This window comes from Catharus ustulatus, chromosome 1, assembly GCF_009819885.2.
Source record: "Catharus ustulatus isolate bCatUst1 chromosome 1, bCatUst1.pri.v2, whole genome shotgun sequence".
In the NCBI taxonomy this organism is placed as follows: Eukaryota; Metazoa; Chordata; class Aves; order Passeriformes; family Turdidae; genus Catharus; species Catharus ustulatus.
The window spans coordinates 39,944,906-39,970,269 of NC_046221.1; the positions used below are offsets into that span (position 1 = coordinate 39,944,906).

Consider the following 25,364-nt stretch of genomic DNA (forward strand, 5'->3'; position numbering starts at 1 on the left):
TGGGTAAAGTCTGGAAAAACATTTCAGTGATGTCAGAACTCACTGTTCATTTATTTGTGTCTGAATTCCTCACTATTTATTCTTCAGAAATCATGTATGAAGATGTGTTGTTCATGAAAGCACTTGCCAAAGAAAATCTTTGACTGTCAGCCCTGATTATGCTTGTTACAAAACTAAAGTGATTTTGAGTGGAAGCAACTAGTAAACATCAAATTAATTGAAAATTGATTATATATATTGTATATTGATAAAGCATACAACTTTGTTGATATATCATACAACTTGAAATGTGTATGCAGCTCCTCCAAGAAATTAATTACTTCTTGGAAATTGTCATCTCAGTTCCTTGTGCACCTAAGCATTATTTTAGATTGTACATCAGACAGAAGAACTGTAAGTGAAGATAAAAGCAGATTTGTATGCTATGTCTCTAAAATAGCTGGTAGGCATAAAAAAAACTGCTTGAGTTTAAGTAACAAAAACCTTAGCAGAAAAGCTGGCAAGAGATACAGCTGTTCAGCTGGGAGCTAAGTATACTTCATAATGGCCCAGTGATGCTTACTTCCCATTGTATCTGAATTAAATTGCACCCATACATGTTATGTATTGTTATCATCTGGCATTCAGGATGCAAATGTGTAAGAATCGCTTGTGCAGCTCCACAGTTCTTTCTAAAGATAAAAGAACTTTTTCCATACATTGTATGTAAGTACATGTATGAACCATTATGAATATTACCATGAATCTGCTATACATAGGATATTTAGGTCTGTGTGCATTTCCTAAATGTAACTTAGGGCAATGATGTACAACCAAAGGAACTACTTCAACACAAGAGTTACTGTAATGAGGAGCTCTAAAGCCAATCCAAACCCAAAAGTCTCAGATCCAAATGTTCCAGACTTTGTGGATGAACAGAATGAGACTTCTGTGGCTTAGTCTCCTGACACTAGTCCAAAACATGTGTGGTCCCATTTGTTTAGAAAACAGTATTTTTTTTTAAATTTTCTGCAGGAAAGAATAGCTTTCTTACAGAATCTCAAGCTATTCAGGCAAATTCATGGCAGTGAAGTCATGTAAGATGTGCCTGATTCTGTCACTTAATTTTTTAATTTACTTGCCCAAAGCAATCTCTTTTTAAATTTAATTTTGCATGTAGTCTTGGAGATGCATTTTAGGGTTGAAAGCACATTTCAATATGCTTAGGTTAAAGAAGTCAAAATATTTTTGAAACTATTTTAATTGGGTGACAGTGCTTCCCAAACTGATGGATGTAACCGTAGTATAAACATTTGGAAAGGATTTTGATTTTTGCTTCTACACAGAGATGGTGAGAGGCACTGCTAATCGCTACAGACTCTTCATGGCCATAAGCAGAACCTCAGCTATTGCATAAACAGCTTCAGTGGAGTAGCTGGGAACATGTTGATGTACTCTGGCTGAGAACATGGCTAAAGAAACATTAAAAAATGGAAATCCAAAAGCTAACTGTTAAACAGCAGCAACAACAATCTAAATTTCGTGTTTTCTTTTCAGAAGCAAACACGGTAAAATCCAACTACATTCCTTATGCATATGAAGAGCAGCAGCATGGCCAGATACAGCTTATCATCAGTACGGGATGTTCTTATTAGCTTCTAATCTGTCTTTATTTGATTTGACAGCACAGTTCAGGAAGTCTGTATAATGGAGGAGCTGGAGAGCTATTTCTGATTCCCACTTTCCCACTGTGCCATTTACCTTGCAACCTTCACAAGTGATGCAGCGATAATGGTATCCGGTGGCTTTGTCCCCACATACTACACATAGCTCATCCTTGTCTAAGTAACTGGGTATATACCCTACAAAGAAAAAGAGGTTATGGCATGTAAACTCCATACAAAAAAATACGATACATTTGATATAAAAAGATTGTAATGAAATCCACCGTAGATCTTGTCTACCAGTGCCATACTACATCAGAAAATATTCATTACTTCAAAAGATTTGATGTGAAAACAGCAGTGAAGACATACAATATATTTCTGTTTTATATATCAGAAAAAAACCTCAATATACTTGTACACTGCAGATGAGATCCCAGGTTTCAGTGTGACTGGGGGACTTGGTAATAAGAAATATTTACTGACAGATGGTTTGTTTCAAAGCAGAGAGGTACTAGCAACATATAGCCCAAGCTGTATTGATCATGCATGACCTGGACATGTTCCACGGGAATATGTAACATAGCCTGAATTTAAAGAAAAATACATGGACATTCAAATGTGTGTGTGTGTGTGTGCACGCGTGTAAGTGCTAGAATGAAATTTTCTCTTCAGAAGTGGCTTACCAGATCCAGCCAGTGAAAATATTCCTGCTGTGAAAAAAATTCGCAATGCTTGGTTCTTTTCCCACAAAGACATTTGTTTTGAAAACACAAACATATTTTCAATTTGAGCAAAAAACCAAAACAATTCTGATGGCGAGCAAAAACTAACTGTAACCACAGGCAACTTTTAAACAGGGTAAAACACAAACATTTCAAAATCAATGTTTTCATGACTCATAACTAATGGAGTTAGGGTTTGTAACTTTACCTTCTGAAAAATCTCACTGTGAAGATGTAACATAGAGATCTCAGATTTCCTTTGAGTGGAGAGAGGAAAGGGCACCTATATGTATAAATGTGTAAGATTAGTGGAGTGTAGTAAACATTTCACAGAATCCCACCATGGCTGAGGTTGGAAGTCACTTATGGAGGTCAAGTGCTCCAACTCCCTTGCTCAACACAAGGTCACCTAGAGCCAGTTGTCCAGGCCATGCATGAGTATCTCCAGGGATGGAGACTCCACAAGTTTTTTGGGCAATCTGTGCAAGTGCTCTGCTCTGCCACCTTCATAGTGAAAAGAAAATAGTATTTGATTACTCTCAGAAGGAATTCCCTGTACTTCTACTGCTCATTGCCTCTTGTTCTGTCACCAGGAACTGAGAGGAGTCTGGCCTTGTCTTCTACAATATGGAGGATCAGGTATTCACACACATTGATATGCCCCCTTGAGCCTTCTCTGCTCCAAGTTGAGTGCCAGCTTTCTCAGTTACTCTTCATAGAAGAAATTCTCCAGTTCATCATCTCTGTTGCCCTTTGCTGGGCTTACTCCAGGATATCTGTGTCCTTCTTCTATTGGGGAGCCCAGAACTGGACCCAACACTGCAAATGTGTTTCACTAGAGCTGAACAGAAGGGAAGGATCACATCCCTTCTGATTATGATTTTCCTAAAGCAGACCAGATGCCATTTACGTCCCTTGCTTCAAGGACACGCTGCTGGCCTATATGCAACTAGCTGCCCAACAGGAACCCCCAAGTACTTAAAAGCAGTTTCCTGCCAGCTGGGCCCATACCGCTGTGTTTATTATTCCTTCCCTCATGCAGAATTTGGCCTTTTCCTTTGATGAACTTCAAGAGTTCAACTCTCATCCCATTTTTCTAGCCTGCCTAGGTTGCTCTGAATGGCAGCACACCCATCTGCTGTTCCAGCCGCTCCTCCCAGTTTTGCATCAACTGCCAGCTGTCTGAGAGGAATTTTTGAGTGCAATGAAGGAGAGCTCTTTGGATGCAGCTGCCTGTAACACTATCCCTTAACACTGGCTTGCTGAATCCATCTGTAGCACCACACATAAGGCCAGACATGAAGCTTGCTGTCTTTATGCAGCCCTCACAGCAGTGTGGGTTGGTACAGCTTGGGAACTTGGGACACCAGTCACTTGGAGGGCAACCAGCAGCAAGACTCAGGCCAGCAGAAGGCTGTTGCAGGATGCCGCAAGAGGGGTGGCCATCATATTTTTGCAACTAACATGCCAGAGGATCAGCTCGGGAACAGACAGTTTAAATTCAACTGCCTTCCTAAAGTCATCCTTCCAAAGGCTCTCCAGAAAGGAAAGCCCAAATTAGACAAAACACTTAAAGTTAACTGAGCTTAAAATGCTTAAACTTTATGGAGGCAGCTGAATAAATCAGGAGAATGCAAAGAAGGTAAGAAGTATTTGTATGGCCTAATTTGAGTATAATTATGAGAACCTCTAATTATAGAGGAGCACTTATCCCTCTTCTCTAAACAAGGAAGCAGTAGTACTCGAAAGCCATTCCTGTGTACAGGCATCTCAGGTCTGCCAATATTCCTACTGACATCTGAAAGGGGAGTGGGGGAACAAGCTGAGATCTTAATATTGTATCAAGCCAGTCTGCAAGTCAGCAAAAGACCAGATTTATATTCAGGCTGCATTTCTCCATGATGAACAAGTTATGCTTGGATAGACTGGAGGCCATGCGACACTGAGGGGTGAGAGACAGCAGGGTATCAACTCTAATTACATCACAGACTCCTAATAGACACTATGCCAGTGGGGGATTAGCAGAGGCTATTATCTCCATCCTGCCCCCACTCTGCTCACACCTGCCTCTGCACATGCAACACATACACAACATAGAGCTGATAGAGTGGGCAGAAGATGCAGCAAAGGGATGCTGAATTTTCCCCTAAATTTATAATGAAGATCAATGGCTTCTTGTTATTGCTGGTTACTGCTATTCATGAAATATAGTCTTTGCATAGTATAAAATACATCCCCAAAAATTCGGTATCCCTGGTTAGCTTCCTCAAGAATTGCTTCTGAATTAAATGCCTCAATATTTCAGTAATTATACAAGCTGGTTAGTGCCGCTCATCTAATGGCAACTTCTTCTACTGGAGGAGCAGGAGACCACTTGCCTAAACTACAGTAATTTCACGATTATAAGCCGCACCATTTTGACTAAAATTTTGGTCCGAACTCAAAGTGCGGCTCATAATCAGGTGCGGCTTATATATGGACAAAGAATGAAAAGTTGCTGTTTTAGTTTGGGGGACAGGTGTCTGCTGAGAAAGGCAGGAAGTTCTCTTAGAAATGGAGAATGTAAACCCTCCAACCCTCCCTCCAAATTATTATAATTTTGTAATCAAGAGGCTTTCAGGCAAAAATATGGGAATTAGGAATAACAGTTCTTTTCTAGGGCAATTAAAATAGAAATACAGTACTACAAAGGAACAAACTCCAAACCCTGACAAACTCAGAGTACAACCTGACACCCTGTCAGGCAGGGTGTTGGTAGCAGTCCCATTAAATGGTGGCTGTATCCTCCTGCAGTGACAGATGTGATTCAGTTGAAGCAGTGCTCCTGCAGAAGGTGCAGTTTCCCTCTGGAGGTCCAGTGGTGATGTGGAGAAATCCAGTTTTCCTCTGGAGTCCAGTGGAGAAAGGGGCTACCTTAGTGTCCCAAAACCACTGTTTTTATCGTGGTAAGAAATGTTGGACTCTTCCCCCTGGCTGGAGCAACTTCCAATGGGATGAAGTAATTTTATCAGTCACACAGTGGGACTCAATGGGCCATTAGCAGAAAATAACTCGCTGGAGGAAGGATGGGTTGTGAAAAGATAAAGAACAATGCCCCGCCTGGCTTCAATGGATGGCCCATTAGCAGAATATCTGCCATTGAGATAAGGATCACTGTCCCCACCCTCAACAGATGGTGATAGAACAGATACCTTTTATCACACTCTGTATTGTAACATGCGGCTTATAATCAGGTGCGGCTTATATATGGACAAAGAATGAAAAGTTGCTGGCACCCGGAAGTGTGGCTTATACTCAGTGCGGCTTATAATCGTGAAATTACTGTACTTCCTTAAATATATGTACAGTAGGTCATACACGTGACCACTGCTCCACTGCTGTCCATCTCCTTCCTGGAGTTTTGTGACTTTATCCAATACAACAACCAGTCTCCAATTTGGCAGAACACAAAATCTCCTAGGGGCACTCCTAGTCAGAAATTAAAAATGGCCTTCTTACATGCAACCACATTGCCAATTTTCTTGCATCAGAAGCATTAAGTGTTGGGAAGGATGAGGATTTGACAGGAAGGTCTCACAGATATGTATGTATAACAGAAAGATCTTTGAATGTAGAATCTGAAGAAGGAATAGAAACTATATCAAGTTTTGATATAGAGGAAAAGAAGTGCTGAGCCAGTCTTACTGGGTAGCTAAGAAGGCAAAGAGCAAGTGAGTTGGAAGGGGCTTTTATGACTCTGAGCAAATGATAAATCCACCTCAAACAAAAGATGTTTTTACCAAGGAAAAAAAAAAGAATTTTCACAGACAAACAAAAGTGCCATGTTGCAAGTAGAGAAAAGATCTCAGAATTTTCCACTGCAAGAAAACTGAAAAACAACTTCTAGCTTAAACTGTAACATATTAACTTTTTTGTGATTGGGATATAGTAACATGAATAAGGAAATGTTAGTAGCTATGATAGGCTATAGGTAATAGTAAAGGTATTGATTGGTTGCCATGTATTAAGATGATCTACAATGAAAAGTATATAATGCATTGTAACCAGAACTAGGGGAAGCTTTCAGGTGAACCCACAGCTGTGGCTGAAAAGGCTGTGGACCAGGCTCTTGCCACCCATGACCCGTGAATTGCTGCATCATTTGGATACAATAAACAGCATTTTAAAGAGCCAGTCTGGAGTTCCGCATCCCTCATTTCAGCTCTTACAATTAAGTGCCACCTACTTAAGCTACCTAAATATTATGTTCAATTCTTCTGCAGACTGAATCCATGTTACAAGGGAATTACACACCTGGAACTCTTCTAGTGATTCAACAGGAAACACAAACCAGAAAAATCTTATTCCAAGAAATCACTGGTAACAAAAGCATGCAATACACATCTTTTCTTTCTATTACAGTTTTCTATTTTTTTAACACTTCTTCCAACATCTAATGGGTCGGAAATGGCTAGAATGGGAAGCCTGGACTTTCAGTAGTATTTTTAAGAGATATAATTCAGACAGAAATCACTGCAAAAGGAGTTACTGGATTTACATTCAGTTTTTATAACCACTAATGTCCATTCTAAGAAATTTCTAGTAGTTGCAAATATCCTGTATGACCTCTTTATAAATTCAATATAATTGCGTTTGAAAGACGTGCAGATAAACAGACTCAGAACATTTTTTTCTTCTGCTTCTCACAGCTGGAAACAGCATTACCAGGAAGAAATTCAACACTGTTTTCTTAAACATGGTACCAGCATGGAAGAAATGAATTGTGCAGTGGAGATTCTTGGGCAAGCCATGGATGGCAGCAGAGCTGTCTGTTAGATGTTTTGAGGAGGAGGAAGAGCAACAGACTTGTTTCTCTCTTTGCACCACTATTAGTACCTTGTCACCTTGTCTCTTATATCAACAAGTACTTTTGCTTCATGTACGTGTAGTAACTCCGAAGCAAAGATAAAAATGCCTATGTGGAAAAGTGGATGCTGACTGGACAGAGCAACACTGGTGCTCCCTTACTAAAGAATAATGTCTGAAAATCTCATGGGAACATCAGGTAGGTTCCCATTTCAGGTGGTCCTAATTTATCTTTTATTTCATTTGGTGAAAACCTTTTAAAGTAAATAGCTAAGAGGAACTGTTCAAGACCAACATCAACCTCACCGAATTGTACAAAAACAACCAATATTGTTACTTGTTGTTTCAAGTCTCTATCTGCTGTGTTCAGCATCCTCATGGACTGTCATTTGTTGCATCCTGTATGATCCTCAAAGTTAATTATCTGTCAATATGAGCTGACATTGTTTATCCTGATGCCCACCTTGGATCTTTGTTTTGAGTGGAGAACAATAGTGAATGACCTTGATCTGCCATGTCTGGTGTTTCCCCCATAGCCTAAAATAACACCTACGGTCCCCAGACTCCCACCTGCCAGCCTGCCTAATCTTACTGTCTTGGCAAGGCTAAGCACACAGCAGGACCACTTGCCCTGCTCTAGAAGAACACGCCATATAATCCACTATAGCCAATCTTGAGAGTGATTTTAATCACAACTGTAGCTTTGTAGAGGCATGGCAGGAAACAATTCCCTTCAACAGGAAAATGCACAATGAGTCTGCCCCAAGGAGCCATAAGGACAGAAGGAGATCTGCTAACCCATGCAGTCATCTGAGGTACTCCTCCATTAACACTATGCATGCACTCTTGAATGACCATTTGCAGGAATGGTGCCTTAAATCACCAAATATGACCCTGCACATAGTAACGGGCTGGAAATACACAAATGAGGCACTCAGTGGGTATTCCTCCATGCACCAAGGCAAAGAAAAACTATCTCAATTACAAAAAATTCTGAAAAATTACAGTGTTTCATTTTCCTCTGTACCTGGTACACATTAGCAACAACAGCAACAACAAGCATATTTTTAGAAAAGTAAAGAACTGATTTCAGTTTTATTAAAGTATCATTGCACATACTTTATATCTCCAGATCTGTACAGATAATGTGATATTCGCCTAGGGAATTAATCCACACCTTAAAAAAATGTAGAACCAAATAGTACTTGACTATCAAACAGGGATATGAGTAACATCGATGCAAGCAAATTATGTCTGTCTGCCAGATGTTCATTATTAGCTTGTTCCTAATCCACCATAGATTTATAGCTTGCAGGTAGAAAATGCCATTTTTTGCTATTGCAGAAGGTCAGTTACATTTCAAGACCATTATTCAGTATTTTAATTTTCATTGTATACTGGCAGAGTCATGTATTATATTCCCTGAAATCTTTCTTTCCCCATGTGGTATGGTTTGCATGACTGGAGTCCTCACTAAAATGAGGAGTTAGGACATACCAGTAAGTTGGTATTCACTTACTAGACACTGCAGTACGAAACTGAAAAAGATGAAATTAATTACTACCTTGAGAATCCTCAACTGTATTAAAACTGAAATATAAATTTGTACTGCTGTTCTACTGCTTTCATAGTCACCTTGAACTCTTTAGAAATTATAAAAAATTACAAGGACCAGCCATGCATCATCCTTGAGATACTTGTGCAGTAAAAGCTTAAATGGAGTGTTTCTTGGTGAAAGCATAGAGCCGACAGAGAAAAAGCATACTCCATTCTTGTGCTATTATCGACATTGATCTGAAAGGCTGGCCAGACACACTGATCCTTGTTTCCCACTTTCTTTAAAATATTCCCACTGAGAAAAATGGTTTATTTCTCCTTCAGGCTTGGAAGCACTGAGAATGTTGCTGAGCAGATTCACACTTTCCTTGTTCGCTAACTGGCTTGCATGTCCTCAATTTTTATTTTTGTTGACATTCTTTGATTTATGAAATTACTAAAATTTGGGAAAAGATTCTGCAAAGATTGAATCTGAAACATTTTATAGTCCCTTTTCTCTCAATGACTTTTCAGTGCATTAGCTCCGTTCCTTAGGTTGAGTCAGAAACCTTATCAGTAACAATTCTCTGCAGAGAATGTGCTGAGAACATTTTAGCCCAAACTGTGCTGCCACTTAAACTTCTGCTATCTGTACTGTACCTGCAGCCATTGCCAATTACAGGTACAAAATACATAATTTTAAGGGTCAGACCATGCAGTTTCCCCACCCCTTAAATTATTTAAATGTTTTTAGAGACAATATCTTAGTACTGCAAGAAAGTTATTTGTTTAGAAATCTAAGCCTCACTGAACAAAGCAAAGTATAACTTACTTCACTTTCTCATCCTTCATCTGGCTGTGGAAAGGTTACAGTAAAGGAGATGAAAACACATTATTTCCATTGACTTTTGTCTCCAAATGCATAATGATTTATGCAATGGATTATGCATTTTTTCTTAGTGCTATTCCCTTAGATGGGTAGTCAAGAGCAAAATTAATACTTTTAAGCCTTGAATAATCGTTAACTACTGGGAGCTGCTCTGCTGCAAAGGCAGGCCAGGATGACAAACTCTCAGTGTTTCTGTAAATTGATTATATCCACACACACTCCCTGCATTGATGAGATGATGTTTTGGCATAAGCTTCATGTTACTTTTTCTTAGCTATTTAGAAAGTACCCTAATGTTCTTCTTAGTTATTTAGAAAATACCCTAATGTTCTCACACTGCTGAGAACTAGGTTTAGGCTAATTCAGTTGCATACTCTAGCACTCAACACTATGTATTTTCAGCTGCATGTTAATTGTCTAAGAAAATATAAAGAAAAATAATTATGGCAAATACAATTACAAAAATAACATCAGTAATAACAACTTTCAAAGTCCCATTCTTCCACCATACCAGGGGCCCTTCAAAACAGGGCATTAAGCTCACCAGTATCTTGGAAGCAAAGTGAACTGCAGGGATGAGAAGCTGGCTCTGTGACAGACTAAACCCAAGTATTCCCTCCTGCAAACCCTTGGTTTGGGGGGCAGCCTCTGCTTGCTGCTCTCTGCCCCACAGAATCTGAAGTTAAAGCCCAACCTCACAGACATCTGTGGACATCCTTCATTAACATTGTCCAAGAAATTACCCCGCAAAGGAAAGTGAAAGCCAACTCTCATCCCAGTTTTGACTTTGCAGACATTTCTCCCATGCTGTCCAAATGTCCAAAACACTGTGCAGACACCAAGTGTGGGGAGACTGAGGTTTCTGAACTCCTGTACATATTTCTTTTGTGCCTTCCTAACTGCATTATCTCCTTCCTGTCACTGCGTACTTCTCCTCAGAGCATACGTGGTGTGAGGAGATCCGGGGACATTTCTGCCTGTCTGCTCAGCCTCTGCACAGGGGCAGGGGCCACAGGCTCCCCCAGAACATCACCCCTCCAGCAGGCACTGCTGCAAGCTCGCCATGGTTGGCAGCACTATATGAAGGGAAAAATATTCCAGTTTAAGCTCTCTGGGACAAAACTGAGAATAGCACCTTGTTCTCATGACGATGAGCCCTGTTCTGCTTATCAGATTTCACAGCACTGCGCAGAAAACAAAGTGTATCTGTCTGCCTGTTTCCTAGGGCAGGATCAGGTCCAAAAGGGTTTCCTTAAAAAAACAGCAAGCTCTTGTACAAATGTTGTGCTGTCACCTTTTAACAGCATGCACCAGAGCACAAAAGGTAATAGAGCAACAAGTAAATGCAAAGCTAAACCCACATCTCCACCTCTTCATTTTCTGGACTACAGTTCTTTTTTTTAAAAGTTAATTCTTTCATCAGAATTTCTGACAGATAGTCAGGAAATAATAGTTTTTAATGTACTGTAATAACTGAAGCAGCTTTCAGATATTTAGAATAACTAGCTATGCTTTATAAATGCTTCCCCCCCCCCCCCCCCCGCCCCCTTAGTGACACATTGCTGGGGTCTTTGGTTGTTGTTTTCCAAGTTATTTTCTGAATTCTTTCGAAGTGACATAAAAAACAGAGAAGTAATTAAATACCTGTTCACAAATGATAAGCTTTTCAACATATAAAATGTTGGGGTTTTTTCCTTCCCAGAAGGAAAACAAGACTTTAACCATTTAGTAACTAGCAAAAGTTCTGATAAGGAAAGAGTCCATGTGCTACTGTAAAGTACAATCTAATTTGAACAGCACGTTATTGAGATTATGACAAATTTCAGGGGACTAACAAAAATACCAACTGCAACAATCAAGACTCCTCATGAACACCTGTTTAGGGACTTAATTTTGTTTTAATGGGCTATTACCAAGGCTTCTCTAACAAACTCACTCGCTCTCCCAATCAATTCTGGATCAATACAGACACACATGCCCTGTGAAAAGCCTTCTGTTCTTAGGACAGGATTAAAAGATTCGTTAGTTTTACGATAGCTTGCTTAAAAGATGGAAATTAAAAAAAAAAAAAAAAAAAAAAAAAAAAGAGAAGATGCACATGTTCCATGCAGTTTAGATCTCTTCTGTCTAACAAACTCAACATTTGCAAAGGTTTGACAGAAGGGAGGCCACTTTTTATTGATTATCACAGTAATAAGGCTCTAAAGAATCCCAAAACACGTTGCTCAGTCTCTGTGAATGATCAATTAAAAGACTGCTTGAAAGCCGGCTTCCACAGAAATTCACCACCATTTCTCAGTGAAACTGAGGTGGTAGAAAATAAGGGCATACAAACCGTTTTTAAAAACAACTCTGTGCTATTTCAAACAAACAAGTTCAAAAACTTTACAGAAGGCAGATGTCGGGTGTCTGAGTACTGAAATAACTTAAAGCTCTGATCTAGGTCTACTAAGTATCATTTATAACGTTTAACTCTGTGAAAAATGTATTCCTTCAGGGACTTTGCAACAGCAAGCCTTTATTTTTTCTAAGTTAATCCTGAGATAAACTTTTATTTTAACCAAAACTAAGGCATGGGAAAAGCTATGAATTCATTAATTAAAACCGAACAACAAATAAATAGCCTTAAAAAGCATTTAAAATGTTGCACAACAGAAAAACATGCATTATCCACAACTATATTTAGCCTACAATTTGACCATGTTGTTACAGCTTCCAAGAAGCATTTAAAAAATAATTTTCTTTATTATGAAACATGATGCTGTTCAATGTATAAAATTAAGACATTTTTCTATCAATCACAGAGATTTACTGCATCGAGGGTTAATGAATATTTTCTGCCCAAAGGAAAATATTTCAGTTTTCCATGCAGTTAATAAAAATAAACAGTCTACTTTTCACTACAAAGATACTTCAAAAGTAATAAATGGTGTTTTCTTTATTTCTCTAGTTACATCAGATTCATCTGGATTTTGGAAAACTGCAAACAATATCTGGTCTGATTAGAAAAGGACAGCATTTTGGTATAACATACAATTTATTTTTCATCTTTAATAACGTGATTTTAAAGAAACACAGAGAATGTATACTTTGTATGCGTCAGTTGGGTTACCAAGTTCAAAACAACACTGAAAACATTTCCAAGGGTCTGTTAGTATTTTGGGCTCTTTTCAAATCTCCTTTGCTTACTTGAAAGCAAAAGAAGAAATTCTAAAAACCGGCAATCATTTAACCCCTAGGGAACAGACATTGCACTTGTCTTACAAACATATTGATTAGATATCCTTTTGGATGTAAAGTCATCTTGCTTGTATAGATATAGTCTTGAATTTTCAGTCTTTTTTTGCTCTGCATAATCAGAAACTCGTGGTTCTCACTTAGAAGACAGTAACTCAAACACAATCATTTTCCCATACATATTTACAGTCCTATTTTCAAAATCTTTTGCCTGAGTTGCTGAGCAAACAGAGTTCACATTTACTGAGAACACGGACTTACACAGTTTGCATGTAACCAGAAACATAGCTTTAAGATGCTGAATATATAATGACGACATTTCAGGAGAGAAACTTTCTTATCGAGCTCACTGGTGAATAGCAAAGGAACTTAATAGCCCAGGAAAGCAGAAAAAAAAGCAATATACTTGCAAATGTCTCTTATAGATTAAGAAAAAGTTCTTGGAAATCCTCATCGCTCACCAAAAACCTTACAATCACCTAGCAACCTATGTTACTGCTGCTTTCAATTTTGAACAGGCAGCCTTCACATTCAAAGATGCATCTGAGCCAACTGATGCAACTGTAAGTTTAAAGCAAAACAAAAACAAAAACAGAGATTATTTTTTTTTTGTTATTTAAATAAAATGCCCCTACCTTTCTTCTGAGAGTACGATGGCGACTGCACTTGAGAAAAAGTAGGTTTTTCTTCTGTGAAAAATTCAGGTTGGTTGTACTGATTCAGGGCCATGTCCATGTCAGAGTACTCGCTTTTAAACACGTTTCCAGGGTAACTACAGGTATAAGGCTGATTCACCGCCCAGGCCTGTTCCATATATATGTTGTTACTGTGCAGGACCTGAGCATCACAACTGCTGTAACCCTGATTATCTTCGATATATGTGCAATAATCAGTGGACTGCATGTAGCAATTGCTACCAGCAGCTGGGTGCACTTCATATATTTCTTGCATACAGTAGTTCATTTTGTTAGCCTATCTCAGCTTCTACTTTACGTACACACACACATGCATACACACGCAGGCATGCATACACATGGATCGGGAGAGGAGCAATGAATATACACCAACAAAGTCGACTGCAAAACAGCCCGTTTTACTTCAGAGCAGCACCTGATGTGCTAAAATCCTATTTATATTGGGACGGCTTGTGAACTCCCCTGCCAGTCAAACATATTGGGAAGCAGATTTATGACAGTCAAAGGTCTTAATCTGTGACTGTAAGTTAATTCCAAGGGAAGATGGCAGTCAGGTAGCAATGACCACCAGACAAAGAAGCGACATCCTGACAACCCTCCTGTTCCCTCGTTTGTCTGGAATAATCATTTTATAAACCATTTCCAGCCTTTTCCAATATGATTAGAAAACGATTACTAAGGCGAGGACACAGTTATGTCACTGTAGTTGTCAACTTAAGTGTGAAGAATTATAAAGACTGCTTAAGAACTCCCAGAGGGGATACGCTGAAAATCCTAAAATCAATAATCCTGTTTTTCAGCATTAAACCATAGAAAATCCAATAGTGCTGTGCTGATGACCCAAACAGTAGTCTACTTTTACAAAATTTAGCAACTTAATCTGTCATCAGCTTTATTGATTTTGTTTTACAGAATTACATGCATGAATCTCCCCAGCCTACCACACATACACAATCCTCCCCCACTGCCTGGTAATGAATTTACGGGAAAGCGGCTTTTCTAAACTTCAGTGATTTCAAGAAGTAATTTCTATTGAGTTCAACAGGTGGGAAACTTAAAAATAATATAATCAGCAAAAAGAACACTGCTTAAATATTATCAACAAGCTAATTGCTTTGCTATTCTGCTTTGTTATCTTTTCTGTTTCAGTAATGAAGCACTTTTAGAAGAGTTTTTTTTTCCTAAAAACTGAGCGAGGAAAGGAAGGAACGTTTTTTGCTCATTTTGGCTCACCTATGAACATGACAATGCCACTACAACAAAAACTGTATGATATTTTAATTGCTTAATGCACCCCAAACTTTAGTATGGTTAGTAAACCTTTAATCAGTCATTCTTTTTTGATCTGAACAAATTATTTCACTTTTAACTTATATTAGCTGTTATTTGTTTTTTAACTAGGAAAAATGTGTTTTTTCTTTACAGCACAGTTACAATACAGTAAAACTTGTGAAGTCAGTAACAAACTGGTATCCCTTTCTAATATCTGCTCATATATTAGTGAGCTGAGTTATTACTGATTTGATAATGAGAGTTTTTTTATTTCAGTAGCTTAAACTAAAGGATTGTGAACATTACCATGTAACTTGGCCCTTTTTCTTCTAGGATCTTCAGCATACATCTAACAATCTTCATGAACATACTTTTAAACAGTCTTCAAGAGTTCAGTGCAATAGGTAAAGAACTGGGCATGACGTATCCATATTATTCTCTAACTGATATTGCTAAATATATCAGACTAATAAAAACAGCCAACAGAGAAACATTTTCCCTTCCAACATACAACTATAACTAATCTATCTAAATAAGCAGCATTTCCAGTTAATGTCTAATTAACTAACAAACCCAGAACAAGTCTTTCCAATGATCAGAGAAGTAAAAATTCATACTTGGAGTTCTTCTTCCCCCTCTAATTATAAAAGAAGCGTCTTTGACACGCATTTCTTATTGACTTGCTCATAAAATAATAATGCATTTGGTAAGTCAGACAACTCTGTAGAGGTAAGTGCTACTGAAGCCAATGAAGTTGCCTCCAAAATGAACTTGTTCTCCTAAAACTCTAATAATTTATATATTTTATTTCATTAAGATCACAAACAGCTACTGAAATCCAACAAGTAAAACCCTAATGAACCCTCATTAATTTACTGCTGTTTAACTCAACAAATACCACTGTAAAATACAGTGTGAAAAAGCACACAATAGAAGTTAATTTTCATTTTAAATCAAGCCCATCATCTAGATTTTACAAACAGTGAGTTTGTCTGTGATAAAAAGCATGACTCATGAAAGATCTGATTTTTCAATAATGGATGCTTAGCACTTCATAAAAAACGCATGTGTTTCATTCAAGTAATTCCGCAACAGTTGTTTATTCCAAAACCCCCAAACCATTCCCACTGAGGTGATGGGTTGGTAATACTCTAGTGTATGTAACACATACAGCTTGCCGAGTTTGCTTCTCCACACTCCCAATAAAACATTCCCAAGTACAGTACCCGGGTTGTTCATTTACCACAAAAAGATCCCCTGTACGGCCAACAGGAATTTATGTAGAGCTCCCACAGACGTGAGGCTGTGTTTTACAGGTTAGCAGAGCACAATACCTATATATTTTTACACCACCCGAAAAAGCTTCGGGGATCTGGGCTTTAAATTCTTAGTGAGAATTTCTCCCATGTGGATTTGCTTTGCCAGCAAAGTCAAAATTCCCACAAATCTTTTATTCTCTTTTTTGTTCCCTCTCTGACTGGATTTAGGTTTGCTACTGAAAAATTAAACAGAATTGAAACCTTGCATAGACAGAGCTGTTCCAGCCAGGATGGCACCTGAGGAAATGGTATTTCAACATGACACAGCCTGTGACTTACATTCTGTTCCAAAATAAATCTCTCAAACATTTCTTATTTTCTATTGCTGTATCAATAATGCTTAGAAATGTGTCACATGTACTATTTTTGTCAAGAGTTCCTTTAATACTGCAAGGAAATTAAATTACATGAAACTGTGAAGGATGGGGAAAAAATAAAAAAATGAATGTAAGACTTTTTCAACAACAACAACAACAAAAGATTAACACTGCCAGGGATTGTGGGTTCCTTACCTGTGACATGCTAATATTAAAGAGATTCATAGCTCTGCAGATTGTTGTTCCCTTGGAAGCAAATCAGTTCAAAGAATACTGCAAAGATTTTAAAAACTGAAATATTCCTAAAATATTTTCATTTTAATCTTTTAGAGTCCAATGCTGTAGGTTTGTTTCATGTATGCCTTTGAATTAAATTGTCTGATACAAGAAAGTCAGACTGTGGAGTAGAATAATATCAACAGTTTTTTTCTTGTTTTGTATTCTGATTTGAATATTCATGTCTTTACATCAAGTCATGCTGAGCTTTTGCTGCCTCCAGCAATGTAATATCACACTTGAAATTTTATTAGTTCACATGTGTTTGATTATGTGAACACATGGAAGTTAATCACCATAAGAATAAACTCTTCAATTCAAGCAACAGGCCAGGGATAAAACATAAATTTTGATACTGTAATGGCTGAGGACCCAAAGCTCAAACCTCTCACACTCTAAGGTGTTAGTCCATTTTTCTAAAAAAGGCAGTAATTACTTGTTGAACATGTGCCTGGAATGCCCCAAAGGTTTTTATATACTCACCCTGGTGTAAATCAGAAGTCTAGCAGTGATATTAACTGAGTAGGCAGAAATCAGGCTTAGAATGCCTGAAAGGGGGAGTCTGCAGAAGAGACCACCTTACACTACACTATTCAGCTCTTCATTAACTCCAGTTTTACAAATTATGACTGAGACTTTTAATTACAAACAATGAAATACCCCCATTAAGATGCACTTACTTCTCCTTATGACTTAGCTCAGTTACAAAACCCACCAAAATGAACACACAGAAATGTTAAGGAAAGACAAAAATCCTGTGGATGACCCTCTGGACGCTACAGCCCAACCAACAGAGGTCCCTGACACAGAAAAAAGAAGTATCACACAGTGCAATTTAATCTGCTGTGGCATATTACCTGCAAGAGTCCTATTCTCCTGACTTTTTCCAAACTGTGCACCCCTGGTCTAGAGTCCTGGGTATCGCAATGCTGCAGATAGGGCCCCTGCATGCCGTTCTAAAAGATTTGGCAGTGCCGGTACGTGGGAGGTATTGCAGAGCATTCAAATCAGTCAGGGCAGAATGCCACTTCTGAAGGACCAAATGGAAGAATCTTACATTGGTTGCTGTTCAGACCAAATGCATAAAGATGAACAAAAATCCAGATTTTAGTACAAGAATTTTGCACATTTAAACATGTAGTTGCAAATATTAAACATACTGTTCTGACCTCCTCACTGTTTTGTATGCTTGTACTATCAGTTCCTAGTTTTGTAAAACAAAATTTTATACATTAAAAAATAACTGTTATATTTTCTATTTATAGATTTTATTGTTGCCCTAATTGTCTCAGCCACCTCTGATGGTTTTGGGGAAAAAGAAATTAGACCACTGCTTTTTGAGCAAACACCAATCTTTACTTTCATAACATGGGCTACGTCCTAGACAGATCTTCTCGTTTCATAAGGAAAATATACTTAAAACTGCAACACCTTTTGAGCAAAACTACTAACGTGGCTTTTACAACACACATAAGTTGTCAAATACAACTGTCTCAGTGCCCACACAATGAGTTACCATCTCCCTTAATGTATGCATTCACACGATCTTATTCATTCACTTTGTGCACCATGATCAGACTCAGAATGGTCCCTCAGAAGTACGACTATGCAAAATCACTGTTAGAGATTAAGCTAAGAAAACCTCAAACATCAGAATCCAAGACAACAAGCATTTACAAGAAAATAAAGTCTTTGTTATTTGTGTTTATCTTGAAAACTCTACTTGTGACTAAATCATAAGGTAGATAGGATTATGGAATTGTAGTGCTGAAAAGTCACAACAACATTTGACAATTTTTGGAGTATGTCTCAGTGGAAGACAAGACATTAAAAAAATCATCATTTTGTCCATGCTACATTTACAACAGCAGCTGAAAGAAAAAAGCTAAATCTTTCTGACATAAAATGATTTCCTTGGGTTTGCAACAGATGCAGGAAGATACAAACTAGCTACCCTGTGGTACAAACCGGAGGAAAATCTTACTTATACAACAGCCCACCTCTTTTCTCTAAGTGTACCAAGTCAGTTATTTCCCTGTTCCTCTCACAAAACCTACTGTACTTCAGTTATGACATGACACTAAATTTGTCTGTGACTCATAAAATGCCAGTATGGTGTGCCTTTTATTGAAATACTTCAGACTCATTAGTCTGCTTGAATAACAAAGAATGTCATAGTTTATATTGAAATGTTCAGATTCACTACAATTCCAGCTATCCCTCAAAATATTTTTGACACCTTGAATAAATTTGGTAAAAAGAGAATGGAGCTTGCTGTTTTCTGATCAGGACTCCTCCAGGGTTTGTGCTTGCTTTTTCTTGCACTATTCACGACGTCGATAGGTAGCACACAGTCTCATCAGAAAGCACTTGCTCCTTGAGATGCTGGCCAACAAATGGGCAAACAAAATTCTTGAATAGTTTTGACAACTTTTAAGATGGTCCCTGAACAAATATTACTAAGAGTAATTATAGAACTGTGACCCAGACAACCCAGTTTGTTAAGCCTCCTCATATATCATAATTGGAAGACTCTGTTAGCAGACATCAGTTAATTACAGAGCTTATCTCTTGAGAAAGTAATGGCCAATACTTAAAACATGTACCTTTTTTGAGTCATTCCCTGCCTCAACTTAATATGAAAACATCAAGGTAAGAAGTTTCATTTGTTCAAAAATAAAACCAAGCAGAAAACAGGCCAATTTAACTTGACATAACATAATTAACAGGCTCCTAGATGGGACTGTCTGGGTTTGGTAGCCTCCTGACAGCCCTTAGTAAGACGTTAAAGCGATCAACACCTGACATCTGTTAGCAAAGAGGCATTCTGAGGTAAAGCACAACTAAATCTAAAGAAATCAGGTACTTAGACCAGTTTAACTTTTTCATGAGGTGATATCCTGCCTGACACTGTAATCTTTCTTCCTGGAGTGACGCAAGACTTAAGTAAAAGAAAACAACTTGTAATCCTCTCTCCCAATATGCAGTAATTATTTTTTAGGTGAAAAGCAATGAAGAACTATTTATCCAAGTTTAAAGAGGAATAAGAATAACTTAAGCACTGCATTTGTGCTAATACCTTAGCAATGGTGATTCTTAAAAGGAATTCCTTCAATGCTGTGCTGATGTGAATAAAACAACCTACCTCAGAGAAAATGGTTTATTCTACTGACTAGTGAGGCAGACAGTATTCCTAACAAGAAGTCCTACTTGAGTTCTGTACATGCACTTACTGAGGCTTTGGGTATGGTTAACAACAAGAAAGAAGGCAAACAGCATAGTCACAGGTGAGAGCTGAACACCTTGAAAGTAGAAAAGAATGTTTTCTTTTCTCTTTTCATTTTTAATGTATCAAATATATGCTTTATTTAAAAAGGCCAGGTTCAGAAAAAAAATTTTATCAGCTTATAAAATCATAAAGAGAAAGACAAATATTTTTAAAAGCTCTAAAATTAGAGATATTATTTTGTATTAGGTATCACACAGAAAACCCCAGTAAGTACTCATCACATTATCATAAGGGTTCTTCACAAAGCTAATTAAATTTAATAGAAGAGAAAACTGAAAAACACAATTACCACTGATGAAAAAAAAAATCTAAAAAAGGTTGGTAGCAAAAAAACATCCCCACATAACAATGCTTTTACCAATGGCCAAATCCCTGACAGTAAACAAAGACATAACTTGGTTTTGCTTTGTTTTGGTTTTTTTTCTAAATACAGCATTTTCTGTGCTCTGCATGACAATGTCAGTTACCTTTACACTTTTTTTCTTCTTTTTCGCATTCCTGTGCACTTGACATGATTTGAAAGTTCGTTTTTGTATGGCCTGGCTGTAAAATTGTACTAGTCCAAGTTGAAGCAGGTAGGCATTGCGGAAGCTGCTGTCCATTCCTCTGGATATCATCATTTTTGAAGTGTCTTTTCCTACAGAAACGATTTTCTCTTATGCCCACTACATTCCATTTCTGATTTCTCTCAGGAAGGTGTATCAGTCTGTCCCACAACAGGAAGCCACGTCCTGGATGTTTGGCAAATACTGCAGGGCTACAAACTGTTGGCTTTGCCAAAATCTTGCTCAGGTGTGGAGTTTTGGAAAGCAAGTGGTTTCCCAGCTCTCCTGATGCTGTGATATTCCCATGCATCTCCACTGGACTGCACTGATATGATGCAGAACCTTTCAGCCATGCCCATTCAGCCACCATAGTTCCCCTTCAGTAAAAGTGAATATAAAATTTTCCTGTCTGATAATCCTGAAAAAGCAGGCAGATCTATGTGGACAGGCTAATGCTAGATGTAACTTTCACAACATCACAACTACAACATGGGCCCCAGGGCAAGTTACCACCGATTTATTGCCTTGCTCATATGATCATTTGAGGTCTTGTAGGTCGAGGCTGGTCGTGAACAATTTTCAGATACTTAAAACACAAAACATCAAGGATTCAGCCTTGTTTGACTTTGCTCTTATCGTAGGCTGACCTGAGGGACACTCTGTTACCTAAGTGTGACATTCTTATGTGGGCATGCTTAGCAGTTCCGCTTTTGCTACCTACTGCCTTTCTCCGCCTGCGGTCACTGTGAAGAATCAGAGATGCTAATTTTATCACAGTAGCCCGGACACTTGGCTCCAATCTAGATAATGAAAAATATCAAAGCTGCATGATTTTATCTAATTGGTCATTTCTTATTCTTTGGTATAGAAGAAACTGAGATACCATTAGTTGACAAATTTGTAAAACTAAATATAGCCCAATTTCTGCATCTAAGCAGCAAAACTAAATTCAGTAGAAATGACCCATCAAAGATCATATTCTGTATTTAAAGATACTACCCTATTTTATATTATATGTAACAAAATTCAAATACAGAACAGCTGTTTAACTTGCACAAAGAAAATAGCAAATTCTAGACATCTGATGACCGATACCCACAGTAGTTTTAGTCATAGTAAGATTCTGCTATTCTACTCAATCTAAGAGTTAACTTCACATACCACTCAGTAAAGTACATATTAGTAAGCAGGCACATGCCAAGTCATCAATTTCCAGAAAAAAAAAAAGATTAAAAGTAAATTGGGATTTCAGTTACCAGATCTGTCATAACATTGCTGGTTCTGAATCCTTTGTCTTAGGACTCCCCTTAAGTGGAATATTGTTATTATAGGAAAAAGACAGAAAACTTACTCATGGTTAGTTTTAAATACTGTTATCCTATGTTAATTCCTGTATGTACATATTTAATTTTTGATGTAAACACTTTTTTTTCTGCTAGGAATACAAGCTCACCTGACATTTGCAGCTACAAGTCCATTTCTTCTACTCACTGTATCTGAGCTGGACATCAGTAACACAAATTTGAGAGAGTACCCAGCATCACGGACTTCAATGCAAAGGGCAGGTAAGTTACCTATATAATTTGCCCTTATCTACTTACTTCTAGCTTTACAGATCTGCTCTTAGTTCAGACTTGATTTTCTAAGTAAAATTAAAAACGAATTCTAAATGCAGGTAATAGGGTAAGAGAATATCACTTGTAGGAGGATAATCAGTTTAAAATGGAATAGTGAAAGTAACCCAGAAATATTAGGCAATTTAAAAAAAAAAAAAAGAAGAAGAAGAACAGAATATAAAACTTTTTTTCATAATTTGAACACTTCGATATTCTCTTGGCTTCGTAAAACTCAAAAGGAGAGATAGAATTTCTCTGATAAGACCCTCTGGGAGCTGAGAACTTCCCTCTGAACTTAGACACCTCATTTTCTGTGGCACAAAGAGGAACTGCGCACTACAACCCACCCTTCCTCTAGACTTCGCATAACTTTGAACAGCATACCTGGTTCAGTAGAAGGCTACTCTCCCTTGAGTTCCTTCTCACCCTAATTATCTCCCTGCATGGATGATATTGCATCTAGACAAAATGCAAGAGTCAGGCATGTGCAATATATATATATATGTATTAAAAATACAGGCATTTCTATAATACACTCATAAATAGATCCATGCTTTGTCAGCTCCTTGAGCAGTCCAGTAAACCAACATAATTCTTGACCTTGTTTAAAAAAGTCAGTTATATCCTCAGTTACTCAGGTCTTGCTATTAGTCCTCAAGATCAGTGATTCATAATCCAGGTAGTTCAATCTCATTAGGCAAAAATTTCTATATCCTTTCCCCAAATTTATCTTTGATATTAAAGGCTATCTTAGCTTATATGGATTTGTGTTACCTTTGATTTTAATTAAAACCCGTACATTCAGGACTATGGTAAAAATTCTGTTCCCCAAGGACTCAGAGAAGGTGTCACACAAGGTTTACAGATTTTTACCTTTAACAAGGAACTCCAAAACCCTCTGCAACTTAAAAATCAAAACATATTTTCCAATTTCTTTGTTTGCAAAACATCTGTGGGACTTTGAAATATGATCATAGACACATTTAAACTATAAGGAGAAATTGATTCTATTACAATTTCCATCATTTGAAATTTACCCAGGCAGAATTTACCAAGGCTAGCCAAACATCAAGAAGCTACGTACTCTCTTTTCCTTTTAGTTCCCTCTGAAATTTGTCTCACTATTTTGTCTGCCATGTTAGCTACAGTTCATTTAATTTTACAAGTTTCCACTTTATTTCACAAATTCTCCTCAGTCACCAGGGACATTTCACATTCAAGTTTTGCTAGTCAAAGATTAAGTTGCAAGGAACTACCACTGAGGGCTCTTATATTTCATCTCCTTCTCTTGTACTTCATATACTGTGGCACAGTGGATGTTTATGTCTTAAATTACCATTCATCTTATTATAATGTTAAATTAGTTTCATGAGAGGAGTACATTATTTATTCTACTCCATTGGTTCTAACATATACTGAATTTCTCACAGGCTTCTTCAAACACAGTTGAAATCTCCTGCATCTGCTCTTCGTCTTGTCAACCCAAAATCTTGGATAAAGGATGATAATATAATTTTGTCTCCACTCCTTACGTGTAAGAGAAGCATCTCTCTCTCTCTCTCTCTCTCTCTCTATTGTTAAAATGGCTATAATCACAGGCCCTGTTTCAGAGTTAAGAGGGACTAGCAAGCAGGGCCAGAGCTCTTCTGATCAGGGAACTGTCAAGCAATTTCAAAATGCACACTGTACCAATAATTGCCATCTCAGCAACCAATAGGTCAAAAAACTTCCTAAAATTCCCAGCAAAAGCTTTTTTTTAAAGGGGAGCTTGTTTTTGTAGAAGATGAAAAGTTTTAGCAGATGAAGTGCCCATTAAGCTTAACTAAAAGAACAGGCAAGGGGAAATCCCTTGGAATTCTTTTATTACAGGCCAAAGTAAATACTCCTTAATGGGTAAATGTAAAGGCTGGCCTGTTGACATGCAGTTATCTGAATGCCAGTATATAAAGGACTACAAAAAATATGGAACAATTAATTTGTTTTTGCCTCAGTTATGCATGTGATTTTTTCCCAATTCTCTGCTAGTATCTGCCAACAGCAAAGAAGCAATACACAAAAACGTCTCCCATTTTTAGTACAATTCAAGTGAAGACAGGCATTAAGTTGTTTCCCCAGAAAGACGGAAGGTGGTAGCCACCCAACAGAAGGAGAGTGTTTTCCTGCTGGAATGAGTTGGACACCAAGCTTCAACTTTGATCCTGACAAAAACTCAGAGCGCACAAAACAGGACCAAAAACCACACTGAAGGAGTGTCCATGCTCACAACAGCCTTAGAGGCACTGCATTAAATTCCCCCTGCTGTGCCCCTGAGAGTGACACTAATTTTCCACGCTTGGGATCTGCCCTGTTGCAATCAAGGCTGGATTTGCATTACCATTATTACTATTACTGCTTATACCACAGTAGCTCCAGTTGACAGCTAAATCCATTGGTGATGAAATCTGCTGTGACCACATAGGCAATCGGTTCCTGCTCCTCAGAGACTGACTACATTGCTCACACTTTTTGGGGGAGTGCAAACATTTATTTTTCGCCCTCAGCAACAGGTTGTCACTTAGGCAAAAGGTAAATTAACAGTTCTGGGATGTCAGAGGATTGCTATTTTCCCAGTTACAAAGACACTTCCTCTAACAATAAAAAGTTATTTTACATTCCAAGGTTGCTCAGAGCAGAATTTTCACTGAAAATTCTCTCTATACAGTATTTCAATTTGCAGTTGGTCAAAATAGTGACAAGTTGGAAAGCAACTAAAAGATCCCTGAATTGTCATTAACTTATTTGATTGTAAAACATACAGAGTAAAGTTTTGCCTTTTTGGATATTTGAGGTTTACTGAAAAAAGAGCAGCAAAGATAACATCACTTCACTGGTCTGTTCTTTTTTTTTTTTTTTTTTTTTTTTTTTTTTTTTTTTTTTTTTCCGCCATTGAAGTATGCAAGCATATAAGGACACTGAAGTGGGTTGGCTTCAGAGAGATCAGCCAAGGCAAATGTAATCAGGATTAGGACTGAGGAGTGCACAGTAGGTTGATGAAGCAGCCTAGCTCTGTATGGACCTAGTCCAATAACACTAGAGGATTTTTACTTGATGACTTGAGAGAAAAAAAGAAAAAAAAGCAACAAAGTTACAATTAAAAGACATGTCCTCAGTAAAGTTAAGA

At 37.8% G+C, this 25,364-nt stretch overlaps 1 protein-coding gene across 11 annotated transcripts in view; it reads right to left on the minus strand.

Moving 5' to 3' along the window:
- THRB (thyroid hormone receptor beta) overlaps nucleotides 1–25,364 on the minus strand; it is a 158,440-nt gene that overhangs the window by 17,972 nt on the left and 115,104 nt on the right. For 9 of the 11 annotated variants that reach the window (XM_033052577.1, XM_042779024.1, XM_033052553.1 and 6 more), the window contains one exon: nucleotides 1,741–1,841. In XM_033052577.1, the coding sequence (XP_032908468.1) occupies nucleotides 1,741–1,841 (101 nt within the window). Of the gene's footprint in view, nucleotides 1–1,740; nucleotides 1,842–13,510; nucleotides 13,858–20,510; nucleotides 20,959–25,364 lie in introns of those variants that run through there. The other 2 variants (XM_033052534.1, XM_033052545.1) reach the window with 2 other exon arrangements.